The sequence below is a fragment of the Xenia sp. Carnegie-2017 genome, unplaced genomic scaffold (genome assembly GCF_021976095.1).
Source record: "Xenia sp. Carnegie-2017 unplaced genomic scaffold, XeniaSp_v1 HiC_scaffold_21, whole genome shotgun sequence".
NCBI lineage: Eukaryota > Metazoa > Cnidaria > Anthozoa > Malacalcyonacea > Xeniidae > Xenia > Xenia sp. Carnegie-2017.
In genome coordinates this window covers 90,283-104,940 of record NW_025813484.1, presented here as the reverse complement: position 1 = coordinate 104,940, position 14,658 = coordinate 90,283, and the positions used below count along the sequence as shown (strand labels likewise).

General features: G+C 32.6%; 5 protein-coding genes across 5 annotated transcripts; 3 read left to right on the top strand and 2 right to left on the bottom strand.

The window, feature by feature from the left end:
- Positions 1–107: 107 nt before the first annotated feature.
- On the bottom strand, positions 108–3,567 carry LOC124443706 (tRNA pseudouridine(38/39) synthase-like). The gene is made up of 15 exons (XM_046994208.1): positions 3,501–3,567; positions 2,939–3,108; positions 2,758–2,851; positions 2,584–2,691; positions 2,288–2,487; positions 2,027–2,087; positions 1,900–1,959; positions 1,752–1,828; positions 1,534–1,651; positions 1,331–1,394; positions 1,172–1,231; positions 1,020–1,077; positions 909–955; positions 567–659; positions 108–323 (listed from the first exon to the last, which is right to left on the bottom strand). Exons 1-15 carry the CDS (start codon positions 3,555–3,557, stop codon positions 250–252), a joined length of 1,341 nt encoding a protein of 446 aa, XP_046850164.1. The 5' UTR covers positions 3,558–3,567; the 3' UTR covers positions 108–249.
- On the top strand, positions 2,674–7,797 carry LOC124443704 (dnaJ homolog subfamily C member 11-like). Its single transcript, XM_046994206.1, has 22 exons — positions 2,674–2,855; positions 3,595–3,691; positions 3,850–3,936; positions 4,005–4,047; positions 4,115–4,185; positions 4,253–4,282; positions 4,395–4,466; positions 4,547–4,617; positions 4,697–4,748; positions 4,822–4,944; positions 5,054–5,121; positions 5,197–5,261; positions 5,356–5,480; positions 5,557–5,636; positions 5,704–5,820; positions 5,899–6,054; positions 6,133–6,202; positions 6,293–6,350; positions 6,639–6,690; positions 6,767–6,869; positions 6,943–7,072; positions 7,166–7,797. The coding sequence occupies exons 2-22, from the start codon at positions 3,620–3,622 to the stop codon at positions 7,195–7,197; spliced, it is 1,677 nt and encodes a 558-aa protein (XP_046850162.1). The 5' UTR covers positions 2,674–2,855; positions 3,595–3,619; the 3' UTR covers positions 7,198–7,797.
- A 139-nt stretch (positions 7,798–7,936) lies between these two features.
- On the top strand, positions 7,937–11,062 carry LOC124443711. Its single transcript, XM_046994213.1, has 6 exons — positions 7,937–8,599; positions 8,691–8,846; positions 9,639–9,756; positions 9,831–9,895; positions 10,053–10,358; positions 10,425–11,062. Exons 3-6 carry the CDS (start codon positions 9,648–9,650, stop codon positions 10,638–10,640), a joined length of 696 nt encoding a protein of 231 aa, XP_046850169.1. The 5' UTR covers positions 7,937–8,599; positions 8,691–8,846; positions 9,639–9,647; the 3' UTR covers positions 10,641–11,062.
- On the bottom strand, positions 10,931–12,945 carry LOC124443710 (leucine-rich repeat-containing protein 49-like). Its single transcript, XM_046994211.1, has 8 exons — positions 12,648–12,945; positions 12,413–12,563; positions 12,239–12,332; positions 12,071–12,165; positions 11,810–11,952; positions 11,691–11,736; positions 11,439–11,590; positions 10,931–11,343 (listed from the first exon to the last, which is right to left on the bottom strand). The coding sequence occupies exons 1-8, from the start codon at positions 12,683–12,685 to the stop codon at positions 11,235–11,237; spliced, it is 828 nt and encodes a 275-aa protein (XP_046850167.1). The 5' UTR covers positions 12,686–12,945; the 3' UTR covers positions 10,931–11,234.
- A 113-nt stretch (positions 12,946–13,058) lies between these two features.
- LOC124443708 (DNA fragmentation factor subunit beta-like) lies at positions 13,059–14,645 on the top strand. The gene is made up of 4 exons (XM_046994209.1): positions 13,059–13,572; positions 13,697–13,998; positions 14,093–14,337; positions 14,411–14,645. The coding sequence occupies exons 1-4, from the start codon at positions 13,326–13,328 to the stop codon at positions 14,619–14,621; spliced, it is 1,005 nt and encodes a 334-aa protein (XP_046850165.1). The 5' UTR covers positions 13,059–13,325; the 3' UTR covers positions 14,622–14,645.
- Positions 14,646–14,658: the final 13 nt, after the last annotated feature.

Below are 14,658 nucleotides of genomic sequence, written 5' to 3'. Positions count from 1 at the left end.
TTTATGACATTGGGTGTGTGGTTGCCCACATACAGACTTAATGCGACATTTCATTAAGGTAATATGTGCTTGAGCAAACAATGATATGCATGGTTTTGTTCACAAAATAACAAACAAAATAGAATTTATTTTACAGTTGAAATCGTTTACATGAAAAATTAAATATCTTAACAATTATAGTTCTGGTCATGAACCGTGCAAGGACCCGAGATCACTAAAAGCCACCAAACCACACGATTATAGAGAAGGCTACACTTTGCTGAGCTTTTTCCTCCGTCTGTCCCGTTTAGAAGCCAAATTCTCTAATTTTGTCTCTAAACTGTCTGAAAAAAAGACCGCAAAAATTAGTTTCAATGGAAAGTCTGTGCTCACACAATAAATATGACTATCATCTATCTATCCATTTATCTATATATCTATAGATTAGAGAAAGAGGAAACGTCGAACTCTTAAATGATTTATTTTTTATTTAATACATTCATTGTAATAATTTTATCTTAAACTATGAACAATGAACTGTGACGTCAATAATGAAGCATAATAAATTTTAAATAACGTCTAATTACCACACAAAGCTCGTGTCAAAATCTTCTTGTAGGAATTAACGTGATGACCTGGGATCAAACACATTCCTCGAAATGTTTTTTTCGTCTCGACATCTAAAAAAAAGCACAAAAACTGCACATAAGCCATACCATCCAAGGTGCTTAAGATCAGATCACAGGTTGGTTCAAAACTCAAACGGCCCAACATAGGTACTTAATTGCAATGGTTTATTAAAGCTTAAATTAAAAACTGCATGTGTCTAGTCAAAACACAATTACCTTTGGTCAGATAATTTTCATCACAGGCCAACATTTCAGATGACAAAGTGTCACGTTTGATAGAACAAAAAATGGTTATATTACCTTTTTTTGAATTTAGATCATCCAGTAAAGTTCGTATCATAGTGGTCCTAATAAAAGAAAATTATCGTAAGAAGGGATGAATGAACATTATTACTGAATTAGATTAAGTACCTGATAATGCTAGTGGTCCACAGTTTTTGAAAGTTGTTGAAAACTCTTTGCATTTCATCTAAACAAACAGAAAAATAAATAAGCTGTGCACAACAAGATACGATGAAATCATGAAAGGTAGCTACGTATAGTTATACAAAAATAAAATCAACCTTCATCGTACTGCCATGTTAGAGATTCGTATTCACAATGATACAACACCAGTGGAATCTCTTAACAATAAGAAAGGAACCTTGACATCGTATCAACTTAGAAAAAATGCAGCACTCACATTTCGAAAGAGTTTAAAGTAATAAAAATTGCAAGCTAACCTGAAGCCATGTTATATTGAGGACGACGAGGACATTTTGTTATATCCAACATATGATCAATGATCTATTAAAATGGAAATAAAATACAGTAACAATAAATATAATAAAATAAAATATAGATTTATAAGAAACAGCGATATCTAAACAAACATTTGTAGAAGTGTTAAAAAATACCTCATCATCATCTATATCACTCACATTACCTCTGCTTCTTCAAGTTTTTGACCAATGAGAAACAAGATGGCAACAATACACCTTACTTGATGCCAAAGGAATGCCATACCTTTAATAGTCACGGTACACGTTTCGTATTCACTGTGTCTATAAAAAGAAATATTTTGTTTGAAATGAGCAGGAACAATAATTCAAAATTCGTATTGTAGAGAAGAGGAGTGAACATTGCTACTTTGGTTATTCTCACCCAAATTCTGTCAACTGTTCAATCTCAACAGAAAGAATATTTCTTTTAAATGACAAGATGTTGTTACCAATATCCATCTGATAGGAAAATAACACATCATTGTCAGTTCTTATGCATGATTGGTAATACAAGAACGAAATATTTAAACCTTGCAAAAGTTTCTGAAATCATGTTCACCAACAAATTTTTGTCCTGCTTCATTCATTCGCTAAGATAGGAAATTGATCAATATTATTTTTAGAATACAATACACATTGTGTACAGATAAATTTCACCTTTAGATCAAGATTGCCACGGGGAAAGTAATACTTGTACATTCGATGCATACAACTAAATCTAAAAAATACGAATGTTATACCTCTTTTAATCATCATATACGTAAAAAAGCTATTTACGATAATAACTTCACTTTATGCTTACGATCTATCTCTCTATCTCATTTAATATGATGCATTTTTTATGATTCTTCAGTTTATTGTACGTGTCATATTTGAGGCCAGTTCATTAAATATGAATATGTCGAAACTCTTTCACACCTAGCCTTAAAGTCCAGAGAGACGGGTGTCCATCCGATAACTCTGATCTCATTTGGCAAAAGTTTATTCAAAACATAAAGATAGTTGATTTCTTCTTTGTTTAAAGAGTGCTTAGCGTCATCGACATCGAAATTTGGATCTTTGCTAACGATAATTCCCTTTCCTTCGTCGAGATTGCTGCGGACGTGAAGCGATATGACCTGAAAATTAGCTGGCATTGAGGCATTGTACTGTGTTTAAATATACCTAGTCACAGTGACAATGATGGTGGAGATGTTTAACTCGATTATACGTACCTGAGCAAAAGCACTGACACCTTTATCAGTTCTACCACACCTGGAGTAGTTACATGTTGATCGTTCTTCAATAAGACAAGATTTCTTCAAAGCATTGAAGAGATGTGCCTGAGAAAATAAAACGTTGTAAAGACATACGTTTGGTTCCAAGGTCACATTAAAAGACAAACAAACCTCAATTGTATTTTCAATGTTTTCTTGGCTAGCAAAACCATGATAATCCCAACCAAGATAGGCAATCTTCAAAGCAACATGACGAACATTGTATCTAAGTGAGGAAATTTTGTGATATATTTAAGACATTCCTGTCATTTATCTTTACCATTCATGTTTGATTTTGGCCATGACTACCTACCTTGAAAAATCGAAACCTTTACGTTTCTTTTTCAAATTACTTGGCTTGCCTTTATCATTTTCCCAGTTATCTGGTGTTAAATGTGTATGCATATTCTTTTCAACTGATGTAAGATGTTGCCTCAACAGCTTATTTTGGTGTTCCAGCTCAGTCAACTTTGCAAGTAACTCCTGCGAAACAATGATTGCAGTCAACAATGTAATACTTCAAAATATAATTTTCAACCAATCTAAAAAGGAGCATTATGTGTTTTGTAAAACAACTGCCTTTTTAATGAGTAATGCTATTTCTCAACAGCAGCATTTTCTTTTTGACAGCAGCATTCTCTTTTTCAACTGATGTAAGTGATTGCAGTTTAGTATTACCAATATGTTTTTTGACCTCGTTGTCAGTGTCACAGGACATATCAGTAAAAAGAAATCTTAGTTTTCACAAGAATATATTTTAATGTCAATGCAGTAAAAACATCATTAAAGCCATCCTCGCGTTGATCATTTGCAAAGTTCATTGTTGTTTAAGTTTTAGTAATGATCTGTCTTCCTTCAAATCACATAACCTTTACCTCACGGTCAAGATCTTCATAAGGATTCCTTTTCCTCTTTCCTTCTTCCTCCCCCATTTTTCAGAAGACTAATTATTTCAATACTTCATATAAGCTTGGTGATAGGTTGAGCACTCAAAATGGCGTCTGAAGAAGAGTCAGAAAATTTTGTAGAAATCAATTACTACATCGTTTTAAACGTCAGCAAGGAGGTAGTGATTTTATTATTAATCCAAAAACACATAAAAATATATTTATTTTAAAGATAATTAGTTATTTACGTTTTGGTGCACGCGTGTTTCTTGAATTTTTTAATGTGTTTGCAGCCAGTGGTGCTGTCCTGTCATGTCATACAAAACGTTATTTTCAGGCTAGTACGGAAGAGATTAAGTCATCTTATCGCAGATTATGTAAACTTTATCATCCAGATCGGCATGTTGAGCAAACAAGAAAAGAGGTTGGTAAACTTGTTTTAAAAATACAGTAAACTTAACTAAGATTTTTATATATGTATATCTATTTCAGCAAGCGGTAAAGTTTTTTAATCAGCTGCAGAAGGCATATGAAGGTTTGCTGTCATATATTATTGATATAACTCAAATCCTTTTTGCTTATTAACAATAAAACAATTGCAGTGCTTTCTAATGAAGAGAAGAGAGCAATATATGATATGTATGGACAGAAAGGGTTGGATGCCGATTGGCAGGTGTAATTAAGATTGTGATTTAGTTGAATGTTGATAAAGTTGACTTTAAAGATTATTTTTTGTTAAGGTTATTGCCAGACAAAGAACACCTGCAGAGGTAAGATTATTAGATTTTTATAATGTTGTATTGTTACATTAAATTTATTGTTGTCTGTGTATATAATTCATAATTTTTCCAGAATTAAATACTTTGTATTATCTTCTGTTAGATTCAAGAAGAATATGAAAGATTACAACGACAAAAGGAAGAAGAAATGCTAAATAGAAGAACAAATCCTAAGGTCAAATTGACTTCTTTTTAACTGATGTAGTGTTAACTTCTTGGTTTTCTGTTGTAAATTAAAGTCATTTGTCTTTTTAGGGAAGTTTTATCATTGGCATTGATGGAACAGATATCTTTGAGCATTATGAGGATTATAACGATGAATTTAGGTCTAGAATTAAATCATATAAAGCAATTCAATGTTTAATGAGAGCATTTAATTTTTTGTATGATATTTGTATATTTTAGATTGTTACCAAATATTGAAGTAACAAAGATGAACATAAACCAGTCAATTGAGGTAGCCATATATGAAAGAGCACATCATAAAATTCATAATTAATTATGTCACTTCAAACTTAAACTGTGTCTAGGCTCCATTAACAAGCAAGGATACAATCACACTTGGTGGCAATCTTGCTGTTCAAAATGGTAATGGTACAGGTCATGTGTCTGCTGCTTGGCGAAGAGTTATTTCTACATTTTCTTGGGCTGAAGTGAGAATAGAAATTGTTTTTAATTGATGTTTATGCTTTTGTTGTTGTTCTCATGAAACCTTATGTTCCTGAATAGCTCATCTTTATACATGATGTTATTGATTATAAGGCTGAATTTGCTGCTGGTAATGGACCATTGTTCCAAATGAGAATATTTAAAAATATCTCCAAGTCCAGGTACGTAAGTAATAGTCATGTCAGTGAAGCTTTTCTACATGTTGACAATTTATGTTATCTGTAATTTTCAATTAGTTATGGAAGTGCATGTGTTGCTCTACATGGACAAAATAAAGGTTTTGGTGCTGGCATTCAAGCAAGTATGTTTCTTTTTTACATAACAATCATTTCATGTTTTATATGGTAACACTTCACCACAGTTTTTTCAACATTATCTTTCTTTTTCAATTTCAGTGGTTGCTAGGCAACTAGGAAACCAAACAACTGGATATATGACATGGAAAGCTGGTTCAGGTTCATCTCTTGAGACATCGCTGGTGAAGGAAAGTGCTAATTCAAGATTACAGCTTGGTCTTCAGGTCTACTTTCTTTTCTTGGTGAATGACAATCTTGTGCAATTTTTGTAAAATATTTTGCTTAAATTTTTTATCGTAGCTTGGGATCAAAAACTGTTTTGCTTCATTTTCTTATAACTACAAGATTGCTGTTGATACGACTGTGAGGACTGGAATAAAGTAGGCAATGTTGCTTTTAGCAAAAGTTTTATTCTATTGTCATAGCTTCTATTTTTCTTCACCACAGATTGGGTTTTTTGGGATCTAATGTGAGTTATGGTGCAGATCACAAGATATCTGAACGTAGTAATATTGGCATGAGTGTTAATGTTAGTACTCTAAGTGGTGTAACATTGAAAATAAGGTAATGTCTTACACAGTTGTTTATGATATTGTAAAATTTCACAATTCCCTTATATGATCATGAATTGTTTATGTTAAGGTTGAATCGTTCAAATCAGAGTTTTGTTTTCCCTTTTTATCTTTCTGAGTCCATCTCTCCCATGGCAATATTCTATGGAACTGTGACCCCACTTATCCTCTACTACTCCATAAATACTTTGATTGTCAAACCATTCTTAGCGCAAGCCAAACAAAGGTCTGTAGTTTTATTTTTTTGACAGTCAGAGATTTGCATCGACACAGTTTCCAGCTAGTTTCATTACGTTCATTTAAGAGAGTCTAAAGAGAAGCAGGACAAATTTGCTGAAAAATTGTCAACGATGAAAAAAAATGCTGAAGATTATGTAAGCAAAACCATGCGCTGTTGACATCATATGTGTTGGTGACGTAAAATACAAGTTTTTGTTCCTTTTTTTTTACTGTTTAATTTTTAGACTGAGTTAATGAGAGAAACTTACGAATCGTGCGTGGAGTGTGAACGCAAACGGCATGGTATTCTAGTAACTTTAAACCTTTTTTTGAAATTTAACTACTGTTGAAGTTAAGAACTGACAGATAGTAGTCACATGACTTTCTCCATCGATGTCCTAACTAATCTGTTTTACTCATGAAAACTTTCCACCATCAGTTACTGTCTGTTCTTACTCGATGCTTAAAGTGGGTTTGGTGTCGAGAGGGGTTATAAGAGAAAAGTTATAAACATCTTCCATTTATGGTTGAGGCGATTTCTTAAACACACGTATATATCATCCAATTATTTCTATTTTCTTTTGTATTTAGGTCTCATTATCGTTAGTGCTTTTTACGGAAAATTTTTATCGTTCAGCGAAAAGTACGAATCTGAGAATTTCGTATTTAAAGCGTTGCAAAATACTGTTCCACTCAACCGTCTTTTAATTTGCTTTCAGCGATCTTAACAATCCCTACAGAATGAATAAAATAATTGATGTAACCTTAGTCCTGCAATGTCTTGTTAAAGATTCTAAATTATATTTACCTGAAGGCTCTAAGGTTTGTCATTTCTTATTTTTGTCAAAATAAAATTACTGTAAATACTACATGAAATGTCCTTTTCTATTTGCAGACTCAAATTAGCGGTTTTTACGATCCATGTTTTGGTGAAGACAAGTCTCTTCAAGTGAGATATTTATTTCGTGATATTTTACATGAAGCAATAATTGACGACTGTCAGCAACTACGGATTCCAATAAAATGTAAGTTATGTATGTGATTATTGAGTGTATGACATGTAACCCTGTATTATTGTGGATGTTGAGTTGCAGTATGTATTCTTTTGTTGTTTCCAGCTCACAGGCTACAGTCGACTGACTCAACGTAACGAGATGAAGCGTTGTAGCATTTCTTGAATTTGAGATAAGTCAGTAAAAGTTGAATTTTGTCTTTTATCCTGATGATATTCTCAAACATCTGTCCGTCATTTTGATTATGCATCATAACTAAGACCATGCAATTCAAAAAAAAGTGTTTCAGAGGCAGCGCGGTCATTTCCAATAACGATGATAGCTACGCAACTAAAATAGCGACATATTCTCACAAAAATATTTCATCATTTATTAGATGTTATCATATCCCATGAAACAGTAGGAAACGATGGCAAAAATAAACTGAATCAATTTTTGTATTTGTTGATAAAGTTTTAAAAAACGGAATAAGTTTATAAATTTGCGAATTTAATGAAAAAAAAAAGGTTCACTTTTAGAGATATTTTACGACTTTGGATAAATTCTTGTTTCATTATTTCTGCCGTTGCTTTCTTTGTTGGAGATTAATTTATTTTTTAATTTTACCACGATGGTAATCATTTAAAGCATTATCTATATCAAAATACATTTATTTAAGAGGAATAAAGCAAAATGTTTGTAAAAATTGAAATCGTTGTTGTTGCCTTTGAAAATGATTAAATGTTACGCAATTTTTATCCATTAGTTGTGAAATATTTTCAAAGTTGATCGTTGATAGTCGTCTGCATTTTAGCCCACTTGACTGTTCACTGCGTGAACATGTTTCCTTCATTATTTCATATTTGTTCATCAAAAACATTTACTTGAATTAATTAATTATTTGAAAATCCGGAAAATATCTAATTAAAGCTTTCGTTTGTCATGAACTTTCTCGAAGACATTTTATTTCCTTACTAAACGTGAAAAATTTTAACTGCGTGAAATATTCTTTTCTATGTCTCTTGACCAAAAAGATAGGTATGAATGTAGGGAATTAGTAATGAGATTCAATAGGAAGATAATCTTCAATTAAGAATGTTTCCTTACGTCAATCTAGTCGATTTCATACATTTTAAAGTGTACTATTTGTTCACATGATTAAAGTCATATCATTAAAAACGCCTGTACGGTTCTACCATTCTGACGTACATAGAGTTACGAAACAGGTTTTCATTTAATTTTTTTTGTGAGAGAGTTTGTACGTGTGTGGTAGTTAATGATTTATCTACAGTACTAAACATTTTTATTTATTTGTCGTAGTTAGAAACAGATTTTACGGTAGCTGTAGACAAAAAGTAAACATGCAAATCCCAACTATTTACTTCATCTGCATATTTTAACATTACATTAACATCCCGTTTAACTCGTAATCTATATGGCAAGTGTTGGAGCTGCCGATCAAATTAAAAATTCAATTTAGTTGTTTTGTCGTTTTGACGCCAAAGATATTACTGTCGGCTCTCTTTATTACAAACTATCCATGCTTGGATCGTAACAGATGTAACTATTAGTAACTTTTAATTGAATATTTTATTCATCCCTGAACAGATGTAACCGTTGTAAACGATTGTGTAACCTTTATGATTGTTAGTGTGAACGTGGGTCGTCAAAAAAGTGGACATTTCTATCGTCACATCCTGTCGCTTTGAGAAAAATCAAGTTCAGTATGGTTCGACTTCTGTCATCTTGATATTTTAGACGCAATACATGTGCTGATTTAATTCTGCAACCGAAGTTTTTTTAAAACGTGAGCATTTAATGTGTTTTTAGTGAAATTTATTGCAAATGATTAATTTTTTAAATGTATTCCGCCTGTTCGATATTCATTGTTTTACTCATAAAACTGAGACAAAATTTAATGTCTATGTTGAAGGAGGAAAATCTCTAGCATACTTTAATCTGTGTTTATATGAAGTTTCCACGGAAAAGGATGTATATCTTTTCCGTGGAAATTTGTTCTGTGTGAAACATCCTGATTATCTTTCTTTAATTAAAAATATTTTGTGTTTGAAAAAATGTCCGTTCATTTCAATTTTATTTTGCACGCAAATGAATGTTTTAGAAGATCAATTTTTTCTCAGTGAATGGAACATTATTCGTTTTATTATTCTCTTATTGTATTTTCTATAGACAATGAACGCTTTTGTTACATGTAATGGGAACGTGTAGAGAACGTGGGTTTAAAGTCATAGATTACACTATTCTGTGTGTATTATCCCGTGCAATATTGTAAAGTACTATGAAGTACTTTGTCGTCTTTGAATAGAAATATCTGTTTTAAAGATTGCATGTTTCTCATTTAAAGTAAATGAACTTCTTTATATACGAAAGATGTGTTGCGTCGATTAACCAGCTGATACTTACAATAATAGTTATAAAATTTTATGTGCTATCGAGGAAGGTATTGAATTGATTTCAAACTGAAATGTCTTTTTGATTTCAAATGTGTTATAGTTCAAGAAGGATTCAAATGGATAATTGTGTCTTTGTATGTTTTGATTTTATAGCTCGCTGATTAGCTTACTTCATTTTATTATAGATTTTCCACATGTTATCTCAGGAAAAAAAACAAGAGTTGGACACTCTTGAAGATATATTTCGACAAAAAGAAAAAGACTTAGAAAAGGGCATTTTGAATTTTACTATCAGAGATAAAAGTACGTTTACTGCTACATGTATATTTCAGTGGTTTTTACGTAGATGATACGTATGAAAGCTTCTGTTTATATAGATCGTGACCCTGTTCTTCGTACAAAAGCTGAAGAAGATAGAATGTTAAGAGAAATGCATTTCACCGTAAATTCTTATTTCAATATAAATGAAAATTTGAGATGTGTATTCATGTATCTATTTAACAACCAGAATTTTAAAATATCCAATAATGTCACTTTTTTAATAATGATGTATTTATAGACTTGTACATTTTATTATTATTTATTTATTTGATTCTTAGAGCAACATTATCCACGTAAAAATCTCTCACTGCAATTCATCGGTGGAAACCGATGTACGTGACGTTACGCTAGCGCCCAAATCTCCCACATTACTCAGCGCTCCGTTGCCTAGTATAACCTTCATTCGTAGCAAATATTATCCTCCAACAGCTAAAGAAATGTTTGTATCTGGTGTGGAAGCACAACGTCAGCAAACAGAGACTAAGGTTTGGGGAAATGATACTGCGCATGCGTTAGCGGACAGAAGGGCGAATTATGAGCGGAAACTGAAAAGTCTCGCTGAAGACGAGAAGAAATTTGTTCAGGTAATGAAATATACAGCTTTATGAGGTACGACTAGTCAACATTTGGTTTTTTTTGCTTGTTTTAAGAGTTACATTAAAATAGCTAAAGAAGATTACAACAACCAGCTCATACAAGATAAAGAAACACCTTTCACAGAAATTGGAGAAAGACGAACAACGCTTCGTGAAAGATGTGCAGCAATGGCCGAGGTGTTGGCAAAAGAGGAAGCCGAACGTTTATTATGGAAGAAAATGTTTTGTGTTGCTGCACATCGTGTTTATGGTAACAAAAAGTTTTATTGAATTGTATAATGTGAATTTTTCATCGCAAGTACCGAGGTTATAAACATCGTCAGCGTCACTAAACACTTTTATCTACTACTGACATGAGATGATCGTCGGGGATTAACTGGGAAGATGATGGTTATGGTGGGGATTAGGAGGAAACAAGAATGATTATGGATGAAGTGAAATAGCTGTCGGATAATTAATGGCATAACGAAAAATTAATGAGCAAAATCAAATTCAATTTTCTCTTATCGTCGTCTTCAAGATTGCCTGGTTACAAGGTCTCAAAACATCTGCTTAAAAAATTATCTTAACTGTCATTTTTAATGTTGTAAAATAAATTCAACAGTTATGTACATATTGTCGATATATTCAATATTCATTTAAAATTTATTTAAAATAAATAAAGAGCCCACCGCCTGCGGTCATTCTTAAAACATTTGCACAACAACATCACATGTCAGGTATTTTAAGGAGTCCTGAAAACTCAAAAAATTCATTTATCTTGTTCACTTTAATATTAGATGAAGATGAAGACGAGCTCCAAATTTTCATCACTTTAAGGAATGCTTATGTATCGTCCAACAACATCCTCAAGTTTAGTCGTTATCACGAAATACAACATTTACTTCTGTCATTGGTAATGTCGTCAGATTCCTCATTGTTAAGTCGAGGGATTTCGTCTAAGAACTGCAGACTTGGAATTATTTGAAATACCCTATTCAACGAAAAAAGAGTTTAGTTATTAAAGATGATTATCAGTAGCTGTTTCATACATGGGCGGTTTATACATGACATGTTTATCCTACACACCTTTTTCTGTACCATGGATCAAATTCAATAGGATTATCTTTAAGATTTAGAGACACAATCGATGTTTTTCTTAGAGCGCTAAGGCCTTCATAAGACGCTATGTTGTTTTTCTGTAACGATAGATGCTCCAACATCGGAGTTTTAGGAAGTTTCTAAAAAATGCACAAAAGCCAACGTTAGAATACTTGTGATAAAAACAAAAGCAGTTTGCCTTCTTTATTCTGAGAAGAAAAATGCTCTTTCAAAACTGACCTTAAAGTTTGACAGATAATTTCGTTGAAGACATAGGTGTTTACATCTAGAACAGAGGTGTAATTTAATCAAAACACATTCCCCCATTTCAGTCTAAAGTATTAAACAGTGATTTATACCTGGGCAAGTAAATATTTCTTAAATCAGTTAGTCCATTATCCATCAACTGAAGACTTTCACAACGAATTAGTTTTTGAAGAACAGCTAGAAATTGTCTCAATTGATACGAATGGCCAAGCTCTTGAAACGACAGATTAACAGCCTAAATCAAGATGACCTATTACAATCGTGTTGAATGACTCCTAATCACCGGGAACTGAAACATATGAACAGTAATTACAAAGTAATTGTGGAAAATGAACAGTTTTTAATCAACACACCTCACACGTCTCCCAACATTCAAGTTTGCTTTGATAGTTGAGTCGTTTTTGTTTTTGATCATGTTGCAATGTCGAAATGTTGTATCCAATAGGAGCTAAAACCACATGAAGAAGTTTTTTAAACATAATCTTACTTTACAATTAGCGGAGAGGAACTGTACTTGTTACCTCGTCTGATTCTTGGAGATTTCAACATGTTTCCCTTGATTTCCATAGAATCTACATCATACCATTTAGTGTAACGATACTTAGACGAAGGTAGCTACAAAATCAAATTTAAGATTGATCAATTACTCAGTTAGTCAGCTTAAACAAGATAATACGCCAAATCTCAGCTCTTGCCGGAAGAAATTGTTGTCCATAGTCATGTGAATGTTTCGAGTTACTTGAAAAGGATCGCTGATCTTTGTTGTTTGGTTGTGATAGAAAAAGGGTTGGTATATTTTTAGTGATTTCTTCTTGTCGGTCAATATCTATCTCAACATCTCTGTCTCTATAGAAATGGACATTGGGCCATCACGAAGAGATAAGAAAAAAGAGTTTTTGAATGCTTAATGAAGATGAAGATAATACTAACCGATCTTGAGACATGTCTTGTAGAGCTAGAGGTGACATTGTTCAATCTCATCATTTCTCACGCACGTTGTACATAATTCAACATCGCTACACCGTCGACATATGATTGTTGATTCAGATGGACTGACAAAGAAAGCTTCTTTCTCACATAAAATCTCGTTCAAAATACAGGATTACTAGCATGTGTTCAAGAATCTTAATTTCGTAAATTCTACCTATTGACGTATTGTTAATAGACGAACGTTTTTGCTTTAGTGGGATCAAATTCCAAGGAAACTAGCCTAGAAAATTATCAGCTTATTTGAAGATATACTTGCGGTAACTAAGCAACTATGTCAACTGTTTAATAACTTGCTGCTGTATCTACTAAACATTAATTAATATTTGTTCAGTTCACATACAGCAGAATGAACAATGGTGAGATCGACGGTGCTTCGTTTGATGGTTAAATTCATTGATTTACCTGACAGGGTGATCTTTTGCTGACGTTACTGTTGGAAACCAATTATTTGAAAGAAGATAATAATGAAATTTGTTGAGCCAAAGTGGAAAAAGAACTCAATGATTTTAATCATTGGTTTAGTTTTTAATATTATGCTTAATTAATGTCCATACCAGGATCAGTTGAAATAATATGGCAATTTTATAATAGAATTTTTCTCGTTATAAGTAGCCTCTTATGGGTACAAATACAACAAAGCCTTTTAAAATACAAGAAGTAAATGGCTGCGGACGTGTGGGAATAACGGCTCGAAATCTAAAAGATTTAAAAAGAGAAGCGATAAAACGATTAAACATTCATGAAAAGCACCAACCGTATTTAGATGATGGAACAGCTGTTTTGACCGAGGAGTATTTTAAACGTCTACCACCACAGACATGTTTTACTTTTTGCCTTCCCGATGATGAAGATAATCTAGAAATGGGTAAGAGTTATGTTCGATTCTAACACATCTGGCTGGAGAAAGCTTCAGTGATTGGGAGGGGGAAGCAAACTGTATTCGTTGACTTCTTCATTTTCACTAATGTTAATTCATTTGCATTTGAAAGATATTCTCAAGTTGCAAGTACTGACAAATAAAATTGCAAAGAAGCTATCAGGACAGGAGACTATCACTATTCAAGTTCAGGAGTTGCTCAATGGAAACCATTCACAACTTGTCAATCAAGCTTTGTTGGATTGTGTGACCACTCTTGATTCAAATATTGATTTGGAAAGGAGAGAGGATGATAGTGGTTGGTTTGATGGATTACATGAAAAATATCAGAATAAGAATTCTGTCATGAAAGATGGGGCAAAGAAAAGAATTAGGAATTATTATCAACGTACCAAGGAATACCTCATTGACCATGTATGAGCTTCATAATGGTCACTATTGATTTATTGGATTTTGTTATTTGTCTGTACTGAGTAACAATTCTTTCATATTTTCCTCTCTACTGTAGGAGTGTGGTGGCAATAACACAATGGCTTTATTGGATCTTTTTCATCAGGAATTGTGCAAGAATAATTATTATGAAAACTATTTTGCTCGTTCTGCCAAAAGTAATGCTCGAATTTGCGATAAACTTGGCTGGTTTAAATGTGAGGGAAAGTTTAATGAGGAAAATTGTGCAAAATTACATTCCATCAATCCTTATGGTTCTAAAGAAGCACGAATTGTATTCAGTACCTGGAATCTTGACCACATGTTAGAAAAATATTGTATATTTTTGTTTAACTAGAAATTTGTTTTTAATTTTTTCTTTTCATTTTATTCATAGAGTTGAAAAATCGAGAGAGATTTTACCATCTTTATACAAAGCCATTAAGGAAACACCTAAAGATAGTGAAGTTAACTGGAGATATTTCTATGACCTTTTGTTCACAAAAAAAAATTTGAAACTAGTTCATGTTGCCTGTCATGTGAAAGGTATTCACACAAACAAGACTTGTGACAAGAAGAAGTTTTATATACACAAAAAAAAAGAGTAAAAATTCGCGTCATCTTGTGAAAATGGATGGAAGAAGA